This window comes from Danio rerio, chromosome 3, assembly GCF_052040795.2.
Source record: "Danio rerio strain M-AB ecotype USA chromosome 3, GRCz13ab, whole genome shotgun sequence".
NCBI lineage: Eukaryota > Metazoa > Chordata > Actinopteri > Cypriniformes > Danionidae > Danio > Danio rerio.
In genome coordinates, this window is record NC_141023.1 from 13942501 (window position 1) to 13968724 (window position 26224).

Sequence of the window (26224 nt, forward strand, 5' to 3'; positions counted from 1 at the left end):
GTGTGTGAACATTATTAATTATTTAAAAACTCTAATGATAGGACTTTTGATAGATTGTCTTTTTTTTTAGCAGTAAAGCACAATATAGATGGGAAAGAAAGGTTTTAGTTTTTAGTTCTGAAGAATTTTCCATTTTAATCTTCAGCATGTGACGAATCAGCAGACTGATAAACATTGAGCTGATCCTGCAAGTCTTTGTATTGTCTCAAGTTTAAGTTTGGTCAGACCACTTTTGTTGTTTCTTTTTTTCACACACAAAAAGCCTGACCTCAAACTTTGAATAGTAATGTATAATGTTACAATTGCTTTGTGTTTCTGATGCATGCAAGAAAATCCTGATTAAGAAGAAAGTACTACACGGAAAATAAAAGGAACAATTAAAAGGTCTTTGGTTTCTTTAGTTTAGGGATCACATGAGGAAAATGAGTGATATATACACTAAAAAATTCCCAGAATTTCACACTGTATTACTGTAATTTTCACAGTAAATTACATTAGTATCACTTTACATGATTTAACTGTGATTTTTGTTGTTAATATTCTGAATTTTATTGTGAAATTAAGCCAGACATCATGATTACAGCAAATTACTGTAAAAGGGCTCTATCTTTTGCATGTTAGTTATAGGAATTCCAACACTCTTTATTTTATTCAACATAGAAATTAATACACATGAGCATTTATGCAATACAGTCACTTTTTTGATTATTATAAATATTTACAGGATTGTTGTTATTATGAACTACCTCACAGTAATTTACTGTAAATTTACATAGAGTACCTTACAGGGAAAGTAATGCAATTATTAGCCTGTAATTTACCGTAAATAAAGGCAAATATTTTACAGTTCTCAACATAAATTACTACACCCCTTTTCAACTACATTTTATATATTTTTAGTTTCTTTTTTTAAGCTTTTTATTTAATATTTTTCTCTAAAATACACATTTGGGTGTACTTATTTTTGGGACATTTTTGTAAGTTATTCTGTTTAGATTAACTCCAGATTTGGCTTTAGTACTGACTAATCTAATGTACACAAACTGACAAAAGTCTTGTCGTCGATCACAGTTGTAAGAGCAACAAACAAAAAACTTGACTTCTAGTTGATCATTTGAAAAAGTGGCAGAAGGTTGTTTTTTTCTGCTGAATCATCTGTTGAACTGCATCCCAATCATCACAAATACTGCAGAAGACCTATTGGAACCCACATGGACACACGATTTCCATAGAAATCAGTCAAGTTTGGTTAAAGAAAAATCATGGTTTGGGGTTACATTCGGGTCGTGCAAGAGATCTGCAAAGTGGATGGCAATTTTAATAGCCTGATTTGTGCTGCCGATTACTTCACAAACCACAGGAGAGGGCAAATTCTTCAGCAGGATGAAGTGTTCCTTCTCATACTTCAGCCTCTAAAGCAAAGTTCCTGAAAGGAAAGAAGGTCAAGGTGCTCTAGGACTGGCCAGCCCAGTCACCAGAGATGAACATGATTGAGCATGTCTGGGGTAAGATGAAGGAGGAGGCATTGAAGATGAATCCAAAGAATCTTGATGAACTCTGGGAGTCCTGCAAGAACGCTTTCTATGCCATTCCAGATGACTTTATTAATAAGTGATTTGAGTCATTGCAGAGATGTATGGATGCAGTCCTCCAAGCTCATGAGAGTTAAACACTATATTAATTCTTTTCCCACTGCAGCATGACTTTATATTCTAGACTGTACATTATTTCTGTTAAGTGACAAGACTTTTGTCTAAGCAAAGTCAGACCTTACTGTCCTAATTAAATAATTAAAAATCAAGGCATGATCATACTTTATCTTAGTGAAATGTGTAATTTAGAGGACTTTGCCTTTCATATAATCCATTTCTGATACCAAATAATCAACTAGAAGTCAGGTTATTATTTGTTGTTCCTGAAACTTGGATAGGCGACAAGACTTTTTGTCAGGTAGTGTATATGCACAAATATAATATTGTATAACATCTTATAAAGCATATGAATTTCAATGATAGATTTATGAGTGTTGTACTCGTATATGCTGAGTACTGTTATTTAATAAACCATTGTATTAATTATTTTAAAATATTATGAATGAAACGCTGCATTTGGAATATTTAACATATAGTTTAAAAAACAAAGCACACATATGTTTACAAATCTGGAATATCTTTTGGACTCTTTATGAACCCTTTGTCTCGTCCTTACAAAATAACCATTATCACACTGACCACTCATATGCTGTTATTTAATTCCTGTTTTACTGAATTTGATGATGTTTTTATATTTGTATTCTCTGATGCTTTTTTGTTGCTAAATGTTCCTTCTGTTAATTGTGCTGATAGTTACAGTATATTGTAAAACGATAAATAAATAATTAAATAATAATAATACATTATATTAAACATTTGTTGTAAAAATGGGATTTGTACAATAAGTACAAAATTTTACAATTTTAGTCTCAACAAGGCTGTATTTTATTATTTAAATAATGGAGCAAAAAATTATTTAACATTTATTACATTTTACAAATATAAACAACAGCCATCAAGAACAGAGAAGAAAAGAAAAAAGGGGAAAAAATAGGGAATAAAAACAAACTGTACAAATACGAACTAAGATATACATGAAAACACTGTGAGTGGGGAAAACATTTAATTAAATAAATCAACAAAACACTTAAAAACCTACATTTTTACAACCACATTAAAATTCAAGGAAATAAAGGGTTACAAACTGTTATGCATTATTATTATCAGGGGTAGGCAGGGGGGATCAGTCTAGATCAGTCCAGCTAGAGAGTTATTGCAACATTTTTGAAGTCTTTCCCATTATTTTCATTAATTAACTTATTATTATTATTATTATTTATACTAATTGGAGGGGAATGTAATGTTAAAACCCAAAGAGAAACTAACTTGTTCAATGAAAATTTGGAGCCAATGTTACAATTAAGTACGATGACAGATAGTGTACTAAAGAGGTCATGGATAATAGCAATAATAATAATAACATTTATTTTTTCCAAGATTTTTACGTTTCTAAAAATGGCAGTTAATATAATGTCAGTATAGTCAATCTGGTAAACTCACTGTAACTCTGACAGACTGTAATTGTGAAATGTGTCGCATCAATAGACCTTTATTGATGATTAAGTGTTTATCAGCTCTTACTTTGGACAATGACCCAATCCAATCCTCCTGTTCAGTCTGAACAAACTCTGACCTCGGATCAGAGACGTGTCCACCCTTTTATTGCTTTCCTTCAGTTAAAAGTGACCCTAAAGGCCCTAGTGTCATCGTAAAAAGGCCCTTAAAGTGTTTCAGCTCTTAGAGTCATTGATACTGGTCAAACTGGTTGACCGTGACAAGCAGAAGTACAGCTTACCTCATAAAAATGACGTCCTTTGTATTAAAAGATCGGGTTACTGTAAAATCCCTTTATTGTTTTTAAAGAATCATCCACAATAGGACTGTGTAATATGGGCAAAAGAAACCTATCGTAATTTTTTGGAACAATACTGCGATTTTGGATTTAATCGTGATTTTGACACACAAACGTTTTACAGTGTAAATCTGAAACATTTCAAAAGCAAAACAATCAGAGTAAAGGGTAACAAACAAAACAATTTTAATATCTCGTGGGCCAGTCTGTACACCCATCTGTGAACTAAACTAGACTGACACAGTTTACATTTACTAGAACTTCTATGTTAAGCTGCTTTGACACAATCTACATTGTAAAAGCGCTATAGAAATGAAGATGAATTGAATTGAATATATATTTTCAGGAGACTTAACTGGTTTCTCCATAAATAAAACATGTATCAGAGCTGCAGCAATGTTTTGTTGGTTTGTAATGCCCTGAGAAAACGGTTGATGGTCGTCTAATAATGACACATAAGCGCAAGTGCAAAGCGCATTGAAAAAAATGCTAAAGAAATCAACACGCTCGCGCAGGCCCTGATTGGCTAATCGGGAGGACCGGGAGAATTCCCGGTGGGCCGGTCCGTTTTTTGGCCGCGAGGGCCGGTGTCCCTAGCTCCAGAATCTGTTGCTCTCAGCAGTCACACTTTTTAAATTTATTTATTTACTTGACCACAGCCTTTTTATTCATTATTTTATCGCAACTCTTCTTTTTTTTTATCTATTTTAATGATGATAAAACTTAGTTGTGTCTCTTTACTCCATACAGCTGTTGTGGTCCAGCGGTTAGCACGTTAAGTTAAGACTCTGTGGGCCCCGGTTCGATCCTCGTTAGAGTAATGTAATGTTTTCATTTTTATTGTTAAGACATATAATACTGTTAGGGTTGTTGGACATTTGAAGTTCTAAAGCAGCTGTTTTCTCAAAAAAAAGATGTGATAGTGTCATTAGAAACTGAATTGGAAATGACCTTATTTTAATATAGTCAGTCGTGAACTGAGGTGGGCCGGTCTGAGGCTTGAAACTCCAGGGCTGAAAAGGAGTCCCACTCCTGCCCTGCGCTCGCGCTTACCACTCACTTTTAGTTGTGATATGTGACTGACAGTTCTTACAAATTACCTGGTTCTATGATACATCAAAAGGAATCCCACACCACAGATGTTGACTTTTTTTTGGCCACCAAGTCCTCCTGTGCTGAACTCATCATCCCCGTTCATGCAGGCTATTTGTCATTAAGCTCCTGTTCTCGTGCACTGTTTAGGTGTGCTGCTTTATGGTTGGTTTAAATAGCATACTTTGGGAGAAGTTAGTCGGGACTGGAGCATACCAAAAATTTGTTGATTTCGATTCGATTTCAATTTTTGCTGCTTGTTTAAACTACTTCTTTAAAATAAGCTGAATCAACACAATTCTTGAGGGTTTTGGGACAAGTTAATTGTTTTAAGTTCCATCCACGTACATTCGAAAAAAAAAAGCAATTAAGTTAACGTGGGGCAACATGAAGAAATTGTGTGAAACCCAGCATTTTTCACATTGTTTATTGTATTTTCATTATTTTATTTTCAATAAGTGTCATTATTTAGTAAGTATTTTTCTTGTTTTTTAAATTTTCTTTCTTTTTTTCTTCCTCCCATGTATTCCATTGCTTTTTTTAAAACGACACCGTGTGACCTTCAGTGTGCGGAGCCGCAGTCACATGCTCAATGCCGCTCATTTTCTTATATTTGAATAGTGACCTACACTAGTGCTGAATAATGTTATTTCTCATCTCGAACACCTTTTCCACCTCGCTCACTGTATGCGTATAAAGTAAAGGAAGCTTTCAGTCTTTGTGTTCCTGACAAAAAAGCTAGTTCAAAGACTCTTTAAATATTAGCTCTGGTCTTTCAGTCTGTTTACATCTCTATTAAAACACGGATCTGACCTTTAAAGAGAGCTGGATAGGGTGTATTTATGTTAGTATTGTATTGTATATGTTGAATTACACACCTATTTAGGTCTTCGCAAGAGTTATTGATTAAACTAAAACAAACAAGTTCCTAATGGGGTAAATGATAGTATTTAGGTTGATTTTATATCTTATATTTTGACTTGAATAAAACTATTGAACTTCTAATACTGGAAAAATGTTATCAAATTACATCAGTAGTGAGCAAAGAAAAACACTAGGTTCAAGTAAAGTACTTATGAATTGACATTAGCTGTGTGATTGATTGTGTATTTGTAATATTTGTTGAGTTCTGCTGTCGTTTCAGTCAATTTGAACACCAAAAAAATATCCGTTAATCAAACAGTTTCCAAATTTTGGTCTATTTTCCGATTGAATTATGGTTATGAATTGCATTATGGGACATTGGTTTCTTCTCTCTCAACTTTTGGTGTTGAAAATTACACTCTTCAACTTTGCAGTTAAATAAAATATTGTATATTAATAAATAATGTATTTACTAATAAGTCTTTACAAATAACAGACAATACATCAGGCAATATATCATACAGTATATACAGTGGGTGAAATAAGTATTAAACACGTTACCATTTTTCTCAGAAAACATATTTCTGAAGGTGCCATTGACTTGAAATTTTCCCCAGATGTTGATAACAACCATAGAAATACATATATAAAAAGACAAATAAAAGTTAAATGAAAATATGAAGAAAGGAAGGTGTAGAAAGGCAGTAAATGCCCAGACAGCAGCTGAAATCTCTCAGAAGTTATTCAGCAACCCTCTGCCCTTCATCAGTGTAAATTAATATTAGCTTCAGTCCAACATCTACATTATCAGGATGATGAAGATGAAACCAGAACGGATATTTCAGCAAGGGAATGATCCAAAACACAGGAAAAGAAACTTTAGAATTGTTTTAGAGAAAGAAAATAAAGCTCTAGAATTTTCCCAGCCAATCATCTGACTCGAATCCGTTGGAAAATACTAAATAAAGGTCCGTTTGGATAGACGAAACCTACAGAACCATCAAGATTTTTACACTCTGTGAAAAATCACACCTGAGCAATTCATTTGACTTCATTCTCCATATGAGCGTCATCTCTAAGCTGCCATCAATTTTTAATTTAGCCGAACAACTAGTTCTTGATAGAGTACTTTATCATACAGAATCATTCAAGCAGTTGTGTTTATTGTATGTTAGTGAATTCAGCTGTGACCATAACATGTTTGCTTGTTTTTAGGAAACGTATTCGTGTCTGTTTTGATTGCAAAAACTAGAGAGAAGTCCTTTACTAAAAACATGTTTGCTTGTTTTTTAGGTTTCATATCCATCCAAGAAAATGGGTTGCTTTGGATTTTTGAAAACCATGATGTTTCTCTTCAATGGCATCATCTTTGTAAGTATAGATCATGTTTGCACAGTGGAGATTATCAAAATTAGAGAACAGTTCATGAACGCTTGATGTTTTCATTGTTTCGGTGTTTTCAGCTTCTGGGAATTGCTTTACCTGTTTCAGTGTGTGACGGTAAACAAGTTCCTGCATGACAGATAAGTTCCTCAGGAAAAAAATTATAAAAATAGTGTAGCCTTTTGATTCTTTCTGCTGATTTCAGTCCACATTCTCATAAATGTGGAGACATTTTTATAATCTCTTAGATTGCACATTTATGGTAAAGTAATCTGACTACTTTTGGATTACATTTAGATTACTTTTGTGCTAACCCTTATTTTATATCACATACAGTTGAAGTCAGAATTATTAGTCCCCTTTGACTTTTTTCCCCCATTTTTTAAATATTTCCCAAATGATGTTTAACAGAGCAAGGAAACTTTCACAGTATGTCTGATAATATTTTTTCTTTTGGAGAAAGTCTTATTTGTTTTATTTCGGCAAGAATAAAAGCAGTTTTTTATTTTTTAAAAACTATTTTTGGGACAAAATTGTTAGCCCCTTTAAGCTAATTTTTTTTTGATAGTCTACAGAACAAACCATCGTTATACAACAACTTGCCTAATTGCCCTAACCTTAACCTAATTAACCTAGTTAAACCTTTAAATGTTACTTTAAGCTGTATAGAAGTGTCTTGAAAAATATCTAGTCAAATATTATTTACTGTCATCATGGCAAAGATAAAATAAATCAGTTATTAGAAATGAGTTATTAAAACTATTATGTTTAGAAATGTGTTGAAAAAATTGTCTCTCCATTGAACAGAAACTGGGGGAAAAATAAACAGGGTGGCTAAAAACTCAGGAGGGCTAATAACTCTGACTTCAACTGTATATATTTAAGTAGGATAATGTTGTATTTTCATTTTGACAGATTAAAAAGACAAATATATGAATCCGTATCAGCAAAAAGAGCCTCAGATGTTTCTTTTTAAAGTGCAGTATACTGCATGGACAAGTAAATGTTAAAACACTCATAAACTTAGTTAGTGTTTGCTAATAGTAAACCTGGTTGAAACAAAATCAATTTTATTATTATAAAATAATTTTCAAGAATTTTATGTAATCTTTATGTAATCATGTAATCAAGAAAACATGACTATAGTCTGATTATGAATATTTTACTCTAATTACAAGTATTTGATTTTTGGAATCTGATTACATACCTCAGATTACATCTGTTACTCTTTAGCTTTGACTATTATTACCTGTGTTAATTAATCAAACTCAGTCTGGAGGTTATGGAAGTCAAAAGATTAGACATTATTCCAGTAAAGTCGAGAAAGTCCAGAGCAAACCCAGAGCAATCTGCAGTCTCTCCCCAGGACAATCTGATGTCCCTCAAATTTGCTGTAGTCTTTATCCTTGCCTCATCCCACTTTTGTATTTTCACAGCTGGTTCCTGATTCAACAGCCCTCTCCCAGCTCCTACTCCTTTTCCTACCCCAATTTAAAGCCCCATTTTCTCTTCGGCACTTATAATGTACAGATCTAATGCATTCATAACTATATTTATGCATTAAGATATTATACATTAACATGATATGACTAGTGTTTATGTTTCAAACGTCTAAACTGGACTCTTTTCTCCCATACAGTGTTTTTAAACACACATGACAGTTTTAACATGTTTTATACTTTTCATGTTTTCCTGGATGTATTTACACATGGTTCTCATTACACTTAATTGTGTTCCCAAGTCATCTCTCGTGCTCTTTTATAACCCCTTGCCTTAACATATCACAAGTTTTCAAAGACATATAATTTCTGATTCATATGGCCCTCCATTTTTTTATTAAATGTGTCTTTACAGTGTTTTAGAAAATAAAAGTTTTCTTTACCAGCCTGCCTGGGAACTTGAACGAGTTTGTGACTTTCTAAAGATGCGCGATAATCTAGAAATCATAGATATTAATGGCCAACTTCTCTTGCTATGGCTGAAAGGTTCGATCTTTGGACTTCCTGCTGTTTCAGTCATTCCAGAACGACGGCTCACCTTCCTGAAGAGTCAGTACAAACTGGAAAGTTTATTAGAATTCGTCAGATAATTAATAAATTCACCACCAGTTACTTTAGTTTTATTAAGACTAAGCTGTGAACTCGACATTTAGGAAGATCTAATATTCTCTATATTTGATCTCCACTGTTTGACAAAAAAAAAACTGAAATTGTATGTGTGAGTTGCATTCAAAGTGAACAGATGGAAACTTAGAAGTTGTTGGTACAGTAGGTTCCAGTAGGTTAATAAAAAAGTAACTTCTTTAATTTAGTTAGACTTTGTGTTTACATTTGGAGTCATTTATAGTTTCAATCCAAATGATTTCCAGTCATATTCACTGTGGAAACACTGAAAACTGTGTTTTTTCTTAGTGAAGTGACTACAGAATATGTTGATGTTGAATACCAAGTGCAATAAGTGCTGTCTTTTTTTCAAGCAGATGTCCAAACAAACAAACAAGCAAATGACTCCATTTTCATGTGTTTTATCTGGGTCGCATGCAAATACTATGATGTAAATTCTACATATTGCATTTCATTCACTTTGTGCCCACAAAAGAACTTGTCAAGAAAAATCCCCAACAGATGCACATGAATTTGTTCTCAACCTCGTTCTAGTGTTGCGCGATTTTGATAAAAGTTGTAGCATGCACAAAACTGGACATTTGCATAAAACAAGACCAAAACATCTCCATAAAAGGGCATTCCACAACAGCCTTCTGTCACTCTGGTTAAGCAAAATATGGCTCTCTATTAGATGTACAACAGAATGTGGATTAAACACAATAAACAGCTCTTATACATAGCCAGATTACATAGATTTTTTTAGATCTCATTAGCCAATCTGTGATTTGATTCAGCTACAAATTTTAATACAGCTTTTCAGCTTTGACTTGCCTATTTAAGCCTATCAATTGGAATTTAATCTGAATATGAGTATCTTGCAAAATAACTAGTAAAATATGTACTGTCATCATTGCAAAGACAAAAGAAATTAGACAATAGTTAATAACTATTATCCCGGACGAGCCCTCAATTATGTTACAGCCATAGTACAAGTCAGGGAAAAACCAAATGGATTGGTCTAGGGGATTAAATAAGGTAAACAAACAAAATAATAACAAAGTATGGGGAGGAATCACAACAAAACAAAGGCTAAACACTAAAGGAGCACGACTGCACGTCTGGACGGCCACTCAAGTCCTCGCCCCCGAAGCGCTGCAACGTGGGCTCATATAACGCCAGCGATCAATGATCCGCAGTTGCAAAGGAATCTACTTCAGTGGTTCCTAAAGTGGGGGTCGCGACCCAATTTTAGTCCCTGTTTACAGTAACACGTTTTTATTTTAAAACAATGTTTTAGAACGAAAACAATCAGCATTTCTGAACACCTGCTTCAGCGCATTTTAAAATCTGCTTCAGCGTATTCTCGCGTCTGAGAACAGTCAGCGGGAGCTCTAAGCATCTAAGCACACCTGTCCTGCTAAGAGTAGCCGTATTCGGCCAGGATATTCCGAATCTTCGGGTGGATCTCATCTCTCTGTAGTTGTTAATCGTGATCTATAATTCATCATGTGTAGACCTATATCTAACCACTCTGTCTTTTTAATCTATTAGCCTACTTTTTCTCAGGTAACGTGATTTGTCTGAGCGCAAAGATAAATAATATACCTATAAGTTTATGTAACCGCATACACTAATTCCGCATGCTTGATAATGCTTGCCTTTATTTTTTGTATTGTATAAACTTATTGTACTTCATAGTTATTATTGATTATTAAAACTGTAGCTAATATATTATTATCTTCAGCAAAAGAGACGGCAATTTTGTATTTCACCATGCATTTCCTCTGATAATCTTTATTGTTTCCATGTAGCCTGACATATTGCCAAAACCCCACAGTGGGCCTAATGTTTCATATTTTTCTATGAAGATGAAAGGAGGCAGTTATTAGGCTCCGGTTTGTTATAAATTGGCATACTGTGGAGATGACGGTCATATAAATATGTACATAATGCCTTAATAAGTTGTTATTATAAAAATTAAAAGAGACAATGTCATATTTTCATTTTATTGCTAAGATAAAGATAGCCAAGAGAAATGACGTTATAAAAGTACTCCCATTAAATTTGAAGATTTACTCAACCTGCGAAGTCTGAACTTACAAGAAAAGGATGCAAGACTGAACTTTTTGTACTTTATAATGAGAAAAGGCCCCAATCAGGTAGGATAATGTCTGCAGCCATGCCTCTGTTTTCTGATGTCTCCGTTTCCCTCTAATCCACACTGACACGGAGCAGTAGCGTTTTAAAACTGAAACAGCCTCTTCAGCATTTTCAGGGGCTCGAAAACTCCAGGGTAGTGTGGACGGATGGTGTAACCAAAGCAAAAGTTATGCGTTTTAAAACTAAGAAATATTATAATTGCCGTATTTTATCCAGAACCCATAGAAGATAAAAATAGTAGTTAATAATTACATAAAAAAACAACAACATGAAAATATTTGTGTATATATATATATATATAACCACCTCTGAGGAATGTTGGGGTCACGAGTCACTGGCATTGTTATTTTGAGGGTCGTGAGCTGAAAAGTTTGGGAACCCCTGATCTACTTGATCAAAACAAAAACAGGTACAAAACTCAAGAGGGTGACAAAATAGCAAAAATAAATAAATGAATAAATAAATACATGGACGTGGAACAAACTACCGCTTAAAAAAATACTCGTTGAATTTACTACATTTTTTTTAAGGTAAGTGGTTGCAAACAATTTTATAAGCTGAAATTAAACAAACAAATTTAATGTTCAACTTTATTTGTTTGTTTAAATTCAGCCCATATAAATTGTTTGCAACCAGTTACCTTTAAAAAAATTAATAAATCCAATAAATATTTTCAGAGTATCGTTTAAAGATGTGTTATAAAAATCTCTCCGTTAAACAGAACTTTGAAAAAGAATTAAGTAATAAGTATAAATAAATATATTTACTAATTAAGTACACTTACAGCATATATAATGTGATAAAATGTGCGTTTTATGAAGTATACAGTAAGAGATGCATGTATCAGTTTTGCATTTGCTTACCTAGATCTAACAAAAGGCCATTTAATACTATTAAGTAGTTTACTTATTCAGTTGCATAAAGAACACCCGTGTGCGGAATAGACTTATAAATTATAATGAATGTGTCTATTTTTAGACACAAGCCTACTTAAAAAATACAAAAATCATCAACTCTTTTATCTATGTTGAACCTAAAACCTCTTCATTTCAAACGTTTTGATCAATGCAACAGGTTTTTAAAATTCAATGCAAATGTTTGGAGTGCATAAACAGATCTGCGATTAGTTTCAATTCATTCACATTAACAATAATTGATGCCTGTAAACATAGTCAATGAAATTAAACTATTCTAGACGCTGTATTTCACACCACGATTTCCTGAAAGACTGGCTTTAGAGTGTGATCTGACTCAACAGTGGTCACAAATGCAAATAAGTAGTAACCTGGAAACATTATTGCATACATCACAGCTTCAGGTGGCTCAGTGGTTAGCACTGTCGCATCACAGCAAGAAGGTCGCTGGTTCAATTCCCGGCTAGGCTAGTTGGCATTCCTGTGTGGAGTTTGCATGTTCTCCCCATGTTGGCATGGGTTTCCTCCGGGTGATCCGGTTTCCCCCACAGTCCAAAAACATGCACTATAGGTGAATTGAATAAACTACATTTTGCGTAGTGCATGAGTGTGAATGTGAGAGTGTATAGATGTTTCCCAGTACTGGGAATGCTGAAGTAGTTGATGGTTCATTCCGCTGTGGATAAATGAATGAATGAATCATAGTTTTAAAAACTAACGTGTCTCTTTTTTGTGTTTGTTTGTTTTTGTGCAGCTGGCAGGAGGGGTTATTCTGGGTGTGGGCATCTGGGTGAAGGTGGACAACGGCTCCATACTGAATTTTATGCAGAGTTTACCAGGCGCTTCGAGTCAGATGGGACAGGTGCTGAATGTGGGATACCTGCTGATCGCTTTGGGAGCTGTGCTAGTCGTCCTGGGCTTCCTGGGCTGCTGCGGAGCCATCAAAGAGAGCAGGTGTATGCTGATGCTGGTACGTCAGAAGACACCCATAACACACATTAATGCACTATTAGTAACAATAGTAAAACCTTTCAGCTGTAGTACATGTATAATGTTTGTAATGTGATATTTTTAAATTAGAGCTGTCAATATAACTCATAAATTACTTTGTTATGGGAATTTATTTTGCTTAGTTTATTGAACTTTTACAGTAACAACAAATTAAAGAAGTGTAGAGTTGTGAAACATTATATATACAGTTGAATTCAGAATTATTAGCCCCCCTGAATTATTAGCTCCCCTGTTCATTTTTTTCCCCAATTTCTGTTTAATGGAGGGAAGATTGTTTCAGCACATTTCTAAGCATAATAGTTTTAATAACTCATTTCTAATAACTGATTTATTTTATCTTTGCCATGATGATAGTAAATAATATTTTACTTGATATTTTTCAAGACACTTCTATACAGCTTAAAGTGACATTTAAAGGTTTAACTAGGTTAATAAGGTAAACTAGGCAGGTTAGGGTAATTAGGCAAGTTATTCTTTAACGATGGTTTGTTCTGTAGACTATCGGAAAAAAAATTAGCTTAAAGGGGCTAATCATTTTGTCCCAAAAAAAAAAAAAAATCCAAACTGCTTTTATTCTAACTGAAATAAAACAAATAAGAAGAAAAAATATTATCAGACATACTGTGAAAATTTCCTTGCTCTGTCAAACATGATTTGGGAAATATTTAAAAAAAGAACAAAAAATCAAAAGGGGGCTAATAATTCTGACTTCAACTGTATATATATATATATATATATATATATATATATATATATATATATATATATATATATATATATATATATATATATATATATATAACTGTATATGTCTATATATAGACAGAATATACTATATACATTTCCTGTGCCTGAATGCTTTATTCTGGCTTGAAATTCGTAAACAAAGGACTTTTTTTTTGGGTAACTTTATGGTTAAACTTTGCAATTACTCCACAATCGTGTGTGTTTTTAACTCCTATTCAACTATAATTCTAATTCTACAATGGAGATCATGCAGATGTGCACATTGCGTTATCGATACTGAAACAATATATAATGCAGCCCTAATTAATTGTCTAAAACATTTCAATTAATTGACAGTCCTAGTTAAATTATTGGTTATTGTTACGATTTTAAAGATGGTAAGTCAAGGGTAAGGGGAGTAACATTAATTTTAGGTGAAACGCATGAGCAAACACACAAAATCAACAAGTGAGGGACAAAATACCAAGACTACCTAAATGCAATAAAGTGAGTTTATTTACAAAGATAGTGATAATAATAAATGCAAAAATATGTGTATAGAAAGAACATTAAATATTTACAAAGATACATTGAAATTTAAAGACAAATGGGACATAAGACGTTTGACTAGATAGATGGGAGAGTTGGAGATATGAGATCCGGGCGGCGTCCAAACAAAAGAAATAAATAAATCAAAATCTATTGGCCCAACCTCTACCCTAACTATCCAAAAGAAGTTATTGAAAATAAATATTCGCGTCTATTACGCACTACCTAACCTACTCTAATATATGATAAGAAAACAAAAGTACAGTGGGTGGAGCACGCCCCTTACCTAATGTGTCTAACAACAGAGATATTCAAACTACGTGTGCCAATGTATGTCACGCGACATTCTTACCTGTCCCACTCTTCAACCTCAGATGCGCATGACACTGACGGTAGACAAATGGAGAACAGACAAATAGCCAATCGGAGCCACTGTATGGGTGGAAGCAGGAGAGAGGTAGAGAGCGAGCGAGCACAGGGGGAGAGAGACTAGCGAAAAAAAAAAAATAGTAATCATGCAACACAGGAACGTAACAGTTATGCAAATATGGTTATGTAAAATTCTATAATATTTGTTGATGAATGGAAATGTTTTTTTTATACTCTCCTCAGTTCTTCATCATTATTCTGATCATCTTCATTGCTGAAGTTGCCGGGGCGATTGTGATTCTGGCGTTTAGGCCGCTGGTGAGTTTTTGCATTTGATATTTTCCACTCTTTATGCATGCAGATGGAAATAGCCATGGCTCTTCTTTTGTGTATTTCAGGCAGAAACGCTGATTAAACAGTTGGGAGTTGATGCTGTGAAAAGCCTCCAAAGTGACTTTGGGAAAAACCAAGACGTCACCGGATTGTGGAACACAACAATGACTGGGGTCAGTAAAACTTTGGTTAATAAAAAAAAAAAAAACAAGAAATACATGTTCACATTACTATAGAATCATATTTTTTGTATGTAATGCATCATTTGTTACATCGTGTAAGCTTATAATCTCCAGTGTATAAGCAATTGGTTGTTTTTGTTGTCCATTTTCCTCTTAATTCTGAGTCTTGCTCTGACCTTTTTTTTTTTTACTTTTGAAATTTTTTACACCTGACTGACTTCTGACTTTTTTTACACCTTGCAATTTTGTCTTTCTTTATAATAAGTTCTCATCTCATGGCTCTGACTTCAGGAATTCTGAGTTGCATCTTATTTCTGACTTTTTTAGAATTAGTTTTCATCTCAGTTCTGACTTTCTAAGGTCACATCTTACAATTCTTTTTTAAAAGTCAGAGTTACAGTTCTTTTACAGTTCTGCTTTTTTAAGAATTAGAATTACTCTGCGCTCACAGCGAAGGTGGTGAAAGCGTCAAAGGTCGCTCTGGCCGCCCTGGCGTCAACGCTTCTATCTGGCATTCCTGATAAACAACTTCATATCATTCATTCATTTTCTTTTCGGCTTAGTCCCTTTATTAATCCGGGGTCGCCACAGTGGAATGAACCGCTAACTTATCCAGCACGTTTTTACACAGCGGATGCCCTTCCAGCTGCAACCCATCTCTGGGAAACATCCACACAAACACTCAATCACACTCATACACTACGGACAATTTAGCCTACTTAATTTACCTGTACCCCATGTATTTGGACTGTGGGGTAAACCGGAGCACCCAGAGGAAACCCACATAAACACAGGGAGAACATGCAAACTCCACACAGAAATGCCAACTGACCCAGTCGAGGCTCGAATCAGCGACCTTCTTGCTGTGATGCGACAGCACTACTACTGCGTCACTGCGTTGCCTTCTTTTAATCAATGGCAAAATAAATTAACTTCAAAAGATCTGTAGCTCTTTCCCAGTGATGGGTTGCAGCTGGAAGGGTATCTGCTAGGTAAAACATATGCTGGATGAGTAGGCGGTTCATTCCGCTGTGGCGACCCCAGATCAATATAGAGGCTAAGCCGAAAATGAATGAATGAATGAATGAATGAGATCTGTAGCTCATAAACAATATAAAACTTTCATCCAGTAAAATCATAGCATATACAGTAGTAGCATAGAACATCACCTGATATATTTATATATAATATAATATAATATAATATAATATAATATAATATAATATAATATAATATAATATAATATAATATAATATAATATAATATAATATAATATAATATATACACTATTTATATTTGATCAGCAGCTGATGTTGAATCTAACTCTCACTGCTTCTGTATCTCCTGTAGATGAAATGCTGTGGATTCAACAACTATACGGATTTCACAAACTCTTACTTCGTGAACAGCACCAAGAATTATCCGGTTCAGTGCTGTAACACATCTCCCTGTAATCAGGCGGCTGTTATGAATTCGGTGAGACATTAGTAATACATATTCATTTACAGTCTTGAAGAAATTCTAGAGGATTGGACACCTTTTCATCTTTATATTTGTGTGTGTTTTCCCCCTAGACTGTAACAGGTTGTTTTCCAGCACTGATAAAGCTGGTGGATAAAAATGCCGTTATCATCATAGCCGTAGCATTGGGCATCGCTGCGCTTGAGGTAAAGCACACGTTTCATTTCTATCAATGCTTTTCAAAGTGATTTTAAGACTGCAATTTACAATGTACTTGCAATTTAAGATTTAATCAAAATGCAAATGATGTAAATTGCATAAGTTAGCATCTACTTCCAACGATAAAATAATATTACAGAGGGCGATTTACAGAGTGCCTTTTATAACTTGTTTTAATGACTGATTTATTGTACTTGGTTTAAATAAATAAATAAATAAAATGTTAAATCTTATATATATATATATATATATATATATATATATATATATATATATATATATATATATATATATATATATATATATATATATATATGCAAATATTTATTTGTTTATTTATCTTAAACTAAGTGTAATTAGGTTTGAGAAATAAATAAATAAATAAATAAATAGTATAGTATATAGTGTGCAAATAGTCTATAATTTCAAAAAAATAATAAATATATATAAATATATATAAATAAATACATAATATATGTATATAAATAAATAAATAAATAAATAAATAATATAATGTATATAAATGTATAATATATATGTATAATATAAATGAAAAATATGCATCAAATATTGTTGGTGATAGCATATATTATGTATTTATAAAAAAAAAAAAAGAATATATATATATATATATATATATATATATATATATATATATATATATATATATATAATAAATACATAATATATGTATATAAATAAAAAAATATAAATAAATAAATAATATAATGTATAGATATATATAATATATATATAATATATATTATAATAATATATTATAGATAAAAGCAATTTTTATTATTTTTGCTGTTAAAACACTATGATAAATAACATGTTGTATTATTATCATAGATAAAAATATAAATCAAATGTTACATCTTATATTTAGTGTGCAAATTTTTTTTTTATTTATATCTCAATCTAAATGTAGTCTGGTTTGAGATATAAATAAATAAATAAAAATAAATAAATAAATAAATAAATAAATAAATAATAACATTTTAAATCTTGCATCAAATACTGTTGGTGAACACATATATTATATATTTATACTTGTATATGTTATAGATAATAGCGCTTTAGATTACTTTTGGTGTTAAAAACACAATGATAAATGACATGCTGTATTATTACATTAGAGCTGCTTAATATTGGAAAAATCTGACATTACCATATTTTGTTTTGCTGCGATATATGTATTGTGATATAATTTCAGCAGATGATTTGAAGAGCTCTATTTGGAAAGATTTAATTAATTTAGATCGGCCGAGATGACTTTTTCTATGCAGTGGATCTATAAATCTATAAAGTAGAATCAATTAAGAGCCAAAAATAAATAAACAAACAGTGCTTTATGGTTTTCTGGGAAGCCTAACAGTATTTAATACATAAATTGAACAATCAAACGTACAGTTACATGGCCATCATTGTATAAATAAAAAATAATAATAATTCAATAATGTCTTTATTATTAAATAAATTATCTTTATAATCTTATCCTGCGATGTGACTATTGCAGATACACACATTGCAATATCGATGCTCAAACGATGTTATTCAGCCCTACTAGAAATATTTTCGCATTTTTAATTCAGATAAAAGTTTAAATACTAAAAGAGGTAATGAAATTTTGAAGATGCTCTTTGAGATAGCAAAGCATGCACTAAAATTACACACCTAATTTATTTACTCCCATATAATTTTGACCTAAAGATATCTAATTCTAATCCTAATTATAAACAAGAACCCTTTTATGAAGGCACTTATGAATGGTTATTCACTTTTCTTTCTTTCTGTGTTGTGATTTTCAGCTTGCGGCGATGATCGTGTCCATGGTCCTGTACTGTAAAATAGGCTCAAAGGCTTAACGTGTCACTTTAATGGAAGTATCTGTCCAATGACCCCTCTTGATGATTGAGGATGAGGTGGAATATCGGTTGTAATGATTTCATTCTGGATAAGAATGACTGCTTAAAAGGATAGTTCACCCAAAAGGACCATTTCCTCATTATTTATTTAACATTCATGATTTTTGTTCTTCTGTTGAACATTAAGAAAAATATTCAGAATAATTTTGGGGGAAAAATAACATTGACATCAATTGTTGGGGCAAAAAAAAATACTATGGAAGTCAATAGTTGTTTTGTTTTCAACATTATTCAGTATTTTTTCTGTTTTGTTCAACAGAATAAACTAAATTTGGGTAATCTATGCTTTTAATACCTTGAATGAAAACTAAAGTCAGACTGTCAATCTGAAAATCTTGACATTTTACAGTAGTAAAATTAGCTATTTTAATGATTAACATTTCATTGAGACTGATTATTATTATTATTTTGTACTTTTTTACTTATATACTGTTTTATTATTTAAAAGCATAAAACCCAAGGCATTGCTTTGTAATTCTAAACACACTACTGTCATTATATGTGCAATGACCAAAATAGGCCAAATGTTTTCTAGCAAAATGTCGCTGTTGTAATTTATTGCAAACCTCTTACAAGCCAAAGGCATTTACACAACGTGACTTCTCATGTAATAAAGCACAATGTTTTATGTTTAAAATGTGATGTATAAAGTTTTTACCAAAAAAAATGATTATTTTATGTTGCTAAAATGTTCATATAAAATGTTTATTTTGATGATAATTATAGATATAAAGGCAATTTCAACTTTGTGATGGTGTTGTCTTTTATACTCTTTAACTGTAAATCCACTAATGTAATGTAAATACTGTTGTTATTACAAAAATAAACTGACAAGGTGGTTTTTCTACCACGCTTTGTGTCCTGTGAGGACATTTTTACTCGGTTACAAAGTTATAAATGGAGTTGATTTTACTTCAGAGGGTTGACAAAACATTCACCATCAGTGGTTACATCTGACGACACGATAACTACAAATATCCCTTCTAAAATTATACGAAAATGAATCACTTTATTATTATTAACTCACCTTTGTGTGTTTTTTTTGACTCCTTTAAACGGATCATGTCTTATTTTGTAAATATCACCGCCCTCTGCTGGCGGCAAAACAGCTGTTCTTTTCGCGGGCTCCCCTGCTCTCTAGTGGAAGAAAGTGTTTATGACGTAAAATGGCTGACTGTCTCGTAGATTGAGGTGATGCCAAACGACACAGCGCATAAACAAGCTCGATAAAAGGTGTCATTTGTACTTATTTGCAACAAGAATTAAAATAGGAAATTGTTTTTATTCAAAATTCGAAATAAAAATAATTGAATATGATGTTAATGTTTACATCTTACAAGGAAATATTTTATTCTTAAACAGAAATTTAGGGAATGCATATTAACGTAGGCTAATTTATTTTTATTGAAACGGAAGTCTTGAAAAAAGTTTCTAACATTAATAATTAAAGAATCAGTAGCTGTTAGACTTTATTGAGGACTTCATCAATCTCCCAGTTATCTTATTGTTTACATGTAAATGTGTTTATATTATTTTACGAATTTAGTCATTCTATCATCAATATATTCATTTTGTTGTTTTATATATATTTTATTCATTCATTTTCCTTTAGCTTAGTCCCTTTATTTATCAGGGGTCGCCACAGCGGAATGAATCGCCAGCTTATCCAGCAGTTTTCCACAGCGGATGCCCTTCCAGCTGCAACTTAGCACTGGGAAACACCCATTCACTCTTACATTCTCACACATACACTACGGCCAGTTTAATTTATTCAATTCACTTATAGCGCATGTCTTTGGACTGGGAAACTGGAGCACCCATAGGAAACCCACACGAACAGGGGAAGTACATGCAAACGCCACACAGAAATGGCAACTGACCCAGCCGGGATTTCAACCAGGGACCTTTTTTCTGTGAAGAGACAGTGCTAACCACTGAGCCTACACTGATCTTACTTTATTTTTGTATCTTTTCCGCTCATGGATATTATTATACCAGTATCTGAATGTATGTTTATATTTCTTGTAACTAATTTTCACAAAAAATAAATAAATAAATAAATAATAATAATAATAATCATGGTTGAGGTGGTGTAAAGTGCAAAATGTATTTCTGAAAATATTCTGCATTTCAGTGTCATGTAGAAATGTAGGACACTTTTGATCACACCAATGATCTTTTAAAGTGTTTGTTAATCTTTCAGGTACAAGTTGGAATTATATAATTTACATGTGTTTACTTAAACTGCTTACTATGTTTTAAATAAATTACTATTATATTGTTTACTCTATTACTATTACTATTACTATTATATTGTTTAAATTTTATATGTAGAATAGTGAAAAATTATGTACTTCTTTAATGAAGAACAAAAATCACTTAACGTTTGGAACTTTTGAAGCAAAGAGTTTCCAAAAGTTAAGTTTTAATTAAATAAATCAATCTTAAAGTTGATATAATAAAAATTTTCCTAAATACCTGATTTGATTATCTAAATTAGTCACCTTATAGTTATTAACTTTAATTTATTTTAATGCATTTACATCTTTATTATAGTAGCTTAAATATTTGTGTGTAAATTTGTAGATTATACAATGTATTTTGATATATTTATCATTTCGAAAATCTTAATACACTTTCCAAGTCATCAAATCATTTTATGTACTTCCGTTGGATGGTTTTGTGCATAATATGATTGTGAAACAGGTATTGCGACACTTTTATTTTAGTATGTTGATGTACTTCCAACTGAAACTAAATATTAACTAAGGAATGGGGCTTTTCTTTTGCACTTATTCCCTCATAGCAAACTAACGGTAAGTGGGGCGTGGTTAAGAATATTGTGGCTGAGTAGGGGCGGGGCTTTCTTTTTGCAGATCAATTCGTCAAAGCAAACTAACAGTAAGTGGGGCGTGGTTAAGAATTTTTATTTTACTTTTTTTGTGTATTTGTAAATTATGTAAGTAATTTAAATTACATATTAAGTAAGTAAACAAGCATCAAAACAAAAGTGTTAAAGATAAATATAATTCAAATAAAAAAGAAAAAACAAAATGGAGGACATCACAAGATGCCAAATACAGATTTATATTAACTTATTGATAGAGCTTTTACATTTTTTTACAGCTTTAAGAGACTTCGTTAAAATAAAAGTTCGTTTACAAAAACCTTATATGGGTTGTGGTTAAGAATTGTGCCTGAAGCCGTCAAATGAGTGTTGCCAGATTGGGCGGTTACGCATCACGCATTACCTGCAGTTAAACTTACAGCTGTTTATCACAACACTTTTATCAATCATTTTTTCCCCCACAATTGACAGCAGTAATGAACATAGAAGCGTTATCTGATTGACAAGCAGCACCTAATTATCTTCAAAATAATTAAAAACGCCAAATGGGGTGAATTTAAAGTAAAACATACTCTAAAGCAGGTCGCACACCAGAAGCGCCGCGACACGGCGCCGCAACACGGCGCGTACATGACAGTTTAAAGTATCACACACCAGACGTGCACAATCGAATGATATTTAACATGAAACTAATCAGATGGCGCTCTGTGGCGCGGCTGAAAAATGAACTGCGTCCTGAGCCGTCGCCGGGCGCCGCCGACAGCCGCCGACTTGCGGCGCCTGTGTGTGTATCCTGATAGAAACCTATGTTTAGAATTCTAAAATACATGGCGCTGCGTGGCGCTGCGCGGCGCTTCTGGTGTGCGACCTGCTTAATACTGTGAATCGGGACCCCCCAGGGGGTTGTGAGGTGCTCTCAGAAGAGAGCATGAAACCTTCTAAATTAAAACAACATTTAGAAACCAGAAAACGTGTTTTATTAACAGTTTATTATTAACAGTATTTGTTGTTTTTACTTTGTAATATTTCTATAATTTGATCCATTTTGGAAAATTCAATTCAATTCAATTCAGCTTTATATGTATAGCGCTTTTACAATGTAGATTGTGTCAAAGCAGCTTCACATAAATGGTCATAGTAATTGGAACAGTGTAGTTCAGTTTTTAGTGTTTAAGTTCAGTTCAGTTCAGTTTAGCTCAGTTCAGTGTGATTTAATCATTGCTGAGAGTTCAAACACTGAAGAGCAAATTCATCGATGTGTAGCTCTACCAATCCTGAACCGTGCGAGCCAGTGGCGACAGCGGAGAGGGAAAAAAAACTTCACCTGATGGGAGTGAAGAAAAAAAACCTTGAGAGAACTCAGTTGGGCACGACCATTTTAATTTCTCCGCTGGCCAAAAGTCTTGTGCAGAGCTTCAGTCACTGCGGTGGAGGCTGGAAGATGGCCTCAGCGAAGACTCGTCTGTCCCTGGAGCGTCACTGGAATCAGACTCATGTTCTCCACTCCCCATGACCATCAGCGCAGCAGCAGCTCAGGATATGGCCTGGTCCCAGATATGGAAACCTTGGGATCATCTCGTCGCTGGTCTTGGATCCAATCAGTGACTCCGCATAATCTGAGGACCTCGGGATGAGTATCCCCAGGTGAAAATAGAAAATAAAGAAAATAATTAGCATAGCTGCTGTTCATAGTGTATATAAGCAAGATGCAGAAGCCAGTGTGTAACCCGCTAGGTGATGCATTGAGTGTATGCTTTACTAAACAGATAGGTCTTTAATCTAGTTTTGAACTGGGAGAGTGTGTCTGAGCCTCGGACGTTATCAGGAAGGCTATTCCAGAGTGTAGGAGCCATGAAAGAGAAGGCTCGACCTCCTTTACTCGATTTTGCTATTCTAGGTACTACCAGAAGCCCTGAGTTTTAAGATCTTAAATAGCGAGTTGGATTGTAGCGAGACAGAAGGTTGGTTAGATAAACAGGAGCTATATTATTTAGAGCTTTATAGGTGAGAAGTAATATTTTAAATTCAATACGAAACTTAACAGGCAGCCAGTGTAAGGAGGATAAAATTGGGGTGATACGATCATGTTTTCTAGACCTGGTCAGAACTCTGGCTGCTGTATTTTGTACTAATTGAAGTTTGTTAATAGAGGATGCTGGGCAGCCAGCGAAAAGAGCATTACAGTAATCCAGCCTCGAAGTCATAAAAGCATGGACTAGCTTTTCTGCATCTGAGATGGATAGCATATTTCGTAATTTAGCAATAAAACAGTGTTTATTTGTAAGTCTTGGTGAATTTCTTATGATGTATCTTGTTTATGTTAACAAATAAATACAAATTAAGTTTAATTCCTAAAATTGTATCATAGTTTCAAAAATTTGGGTCGCGGCTTGATGACCATGTAAAAATGTGGGTCCCATAGCCGCCGCGCCATCTAGTGGCTGTTTACCAAATTGTACTAGAGTGTCGCCTCTTGGTGATTCTATGCTCTTTGGTCTATATCTGGCAACACTGCATCTTAAACTGACGTCATTGAAGAACCGTTACACCAAACGCAGAAGCAAGCAAATGCTCATCATACTTTAATTGAAGATTACCAAAACAATCTCTTTCAGTGGATAAACTTGCACGCATGAATTGTTCACTCAAAGAATAACAACGTGCGCGATCAAAACAGACATTTCTATGTTTTATTTCACACGGACTTTAACTCACCCCTCCACAAGATGGCGGTCCTAACTTCAGTTCCTTCGTGTTTACAATCCTGTTATTAAACTCTCAGTAGTGAGCACCAAGGAGGAGTCAGAACTCAGCGTTCTCGCATCTCACACCCACTTCTGCCAAATCGAGCAGTAGATTGAGTCCAACTCTGACCCACATTCACTGCCAGCTCGAGTTTTTACACCTTCATCCTCAATGCGGAGTCCTGACGCTGAGTTTCCACCTGAGACCTGAAGGAAAAACTCTTCACGAGGAGCCTGAGCTCTTCAAACACGTGTCTGTGAGTGGCCACAAGGCCCCAAAACAGGACGAAAACACGAGCAAATCCACCATGTCCACTGGGAAAAATGCACCTGTTACAGAAAAGTGAGTATGGACGTGCTGGTTTGTGTCTGTTGATGTCAAAACTCTGCATCATTGCTGTGCATTTCGAGTTCCTGCTCTGTGGTTCTTCAAGTCTCTAAATGGCTGATTCAGTATATCTGTGTTTTAGCTTTGGCAGTTTTTCTTCATGTCAAATTTTCACATCTCTTCCTTCCTCGTTTTGCAATAGATTCTGGTTTGAGTTCAGCTCATGTTGTACAAGTAGATAATGTAATGCTGGGACTGAATGTGAAGGCTCTGTGGATGATTTACATGCAAGTTGCTGAAGTGGAATCATTCACATTGTGACATATTTTTCATTTTCTTATCCAAAGGCGCTGGCTGTGTGTGTGTTTGTGTGTGTGTACTCTGAGCAAACATCAAACACCTTGACTGTATTCTGCTTTGAATGTGTATTTGTGCATGAGTCATTGAGGGTTAAGAGAGTTTTAAAGGTTTAAGATACCTCTAATGACTTGTAGTCATACACTTGCTTTATTTCTCTTGTTTTCTCACATATTAGGGTCAATTTGGTTTTATATTCGCACATTCAGACTTTCGCCTACTTAATATAATTTCAGAAAAGTATTATTTGCAAATTCTAAATAGGGAAATTATATTAGCAGCCAATGTCTAGCAAAGTACAACATTGTTCACAGTCAATTATAATAGTGCTAATGATGTTTTGAAGTCATGCTTGCATGCGTATACAGATTTAAATTATCGCATCAGAAATTGTCACTGTTTAAAAATGAACGAGTGTGTGAATCTAAAATCAAGTTTACCTCAATTTCTTGCGTTTCTAACATATGCCTCGCTTTCAGTGGTGCATGTTAAAGGGGTAGTTCACTCAAAAAAAAATAACATTTACAATTTATTTTCTCACCCTCAGGTCATTAAAAGATGTAGGTGTATTATTTTCTTCAGTAGAGCCTTAAAATAGACGTTTAGCTCAATCCGTGGTCCTTGGTGATTTGTATAATTTGCATAAAGTCAGTGGTTTCCCCCCTTTTTAGCCTAATATGGCCCGTTTCAACTGAGTGGTACAGTACGAGTCACCTTTATCAGGCTTGGGTTTCCATATAGCCCAAAGTCAGTGCAAATGTCTCATCTGTATATTTAATCTTCACCAGCACATGTAACCTCTTGTTAGAAAGTAATTTCGTCATTCCGAGTTCATAATAGTCCAAAAGGTGATGATAATAGGCCGTTTGTTCATGTTTTAGGTTGCTGAAAGAATCATTTGCTCTTTTGTTTTGTCCCGCTTCTCTTTTGTTTTGTTTTTTGCACTTCACTCTCGTGTTTGTCTGTTTGTGAAAGGATTCGGGTTGTCAGAAGTTTATTTAAAATATAGATGAGCAGCGAGTGATCGCAAGAAAGCGAAACCGCTTGCGCTTTAGACTGCCTTGTAAACAACTACGATGCAGGGTACATTCTGCTCTTCTTATTGGCTTTGTGGCTGTTCATCAAGACGATGACAAGGTTTGTTTGAGCTCGGGCCGACCATGGCTCGTTATTATATGTAGATATTAATACGGTGGAATGTCTCAGC

At 33.8% G+C, this 26224-nt stretch overlaps 2 protein-coding genes across 5 annotated transcripts in view; both read left to right on the top strand.

Moving 5' to 3' along the window:
- The window catches only part of tspan34b (tetraspanin 34b), a 27041-nt gene extending 7552 nt beyond the window's left edge, over window positions 1-19489 (top strand). For both annotated transcript variants that reach the window (NM_200408.2, XM_087242339.1), the window contains 7 exon segments: window positions 6694-6771; window positions 12717-12932; window positions 14861-14935; window positions 15016-15123; window positions 16483-16608; window positions 16707-16799; window positions 18624-19489. In NM_200408.2, coding sequence (NP_956702.2) covers window positions 6715-6771; window positions 12717-12932; window positions 14861-14935; window positions 15016-15123; window positions 16483-16608; window positions 16707-16799; window positions 18624-18680 — 732 coding nt within the window. In that variant the 5' untranslated portion in view covers window positions 6694-6714 and the 3' untranslated portion in view covers window positions 18681-19489.
- A 4897-nt stretch (window positions 19490-24386) lies between these two features.
- zgc:158403 overlaps window positions 24387-26224 on the top strand; it is a 46197-nt gene continuing 44359 nt past the window's right edge. For all 3 annotated transcript variants that reach the window (XR_015480071.1, XR_015480070.1, NM_001080084.1), the window contains 1 exon segment: window positions 24387-24675. Coding sequence is in view for 1 of the 3 variants with exons in the window: in NM_001080084.1 (NP_001073553.1) it covers window positions 24641-24675 (35 nt within the window). In the remaining 2 variants the exon portion in view is untranslated.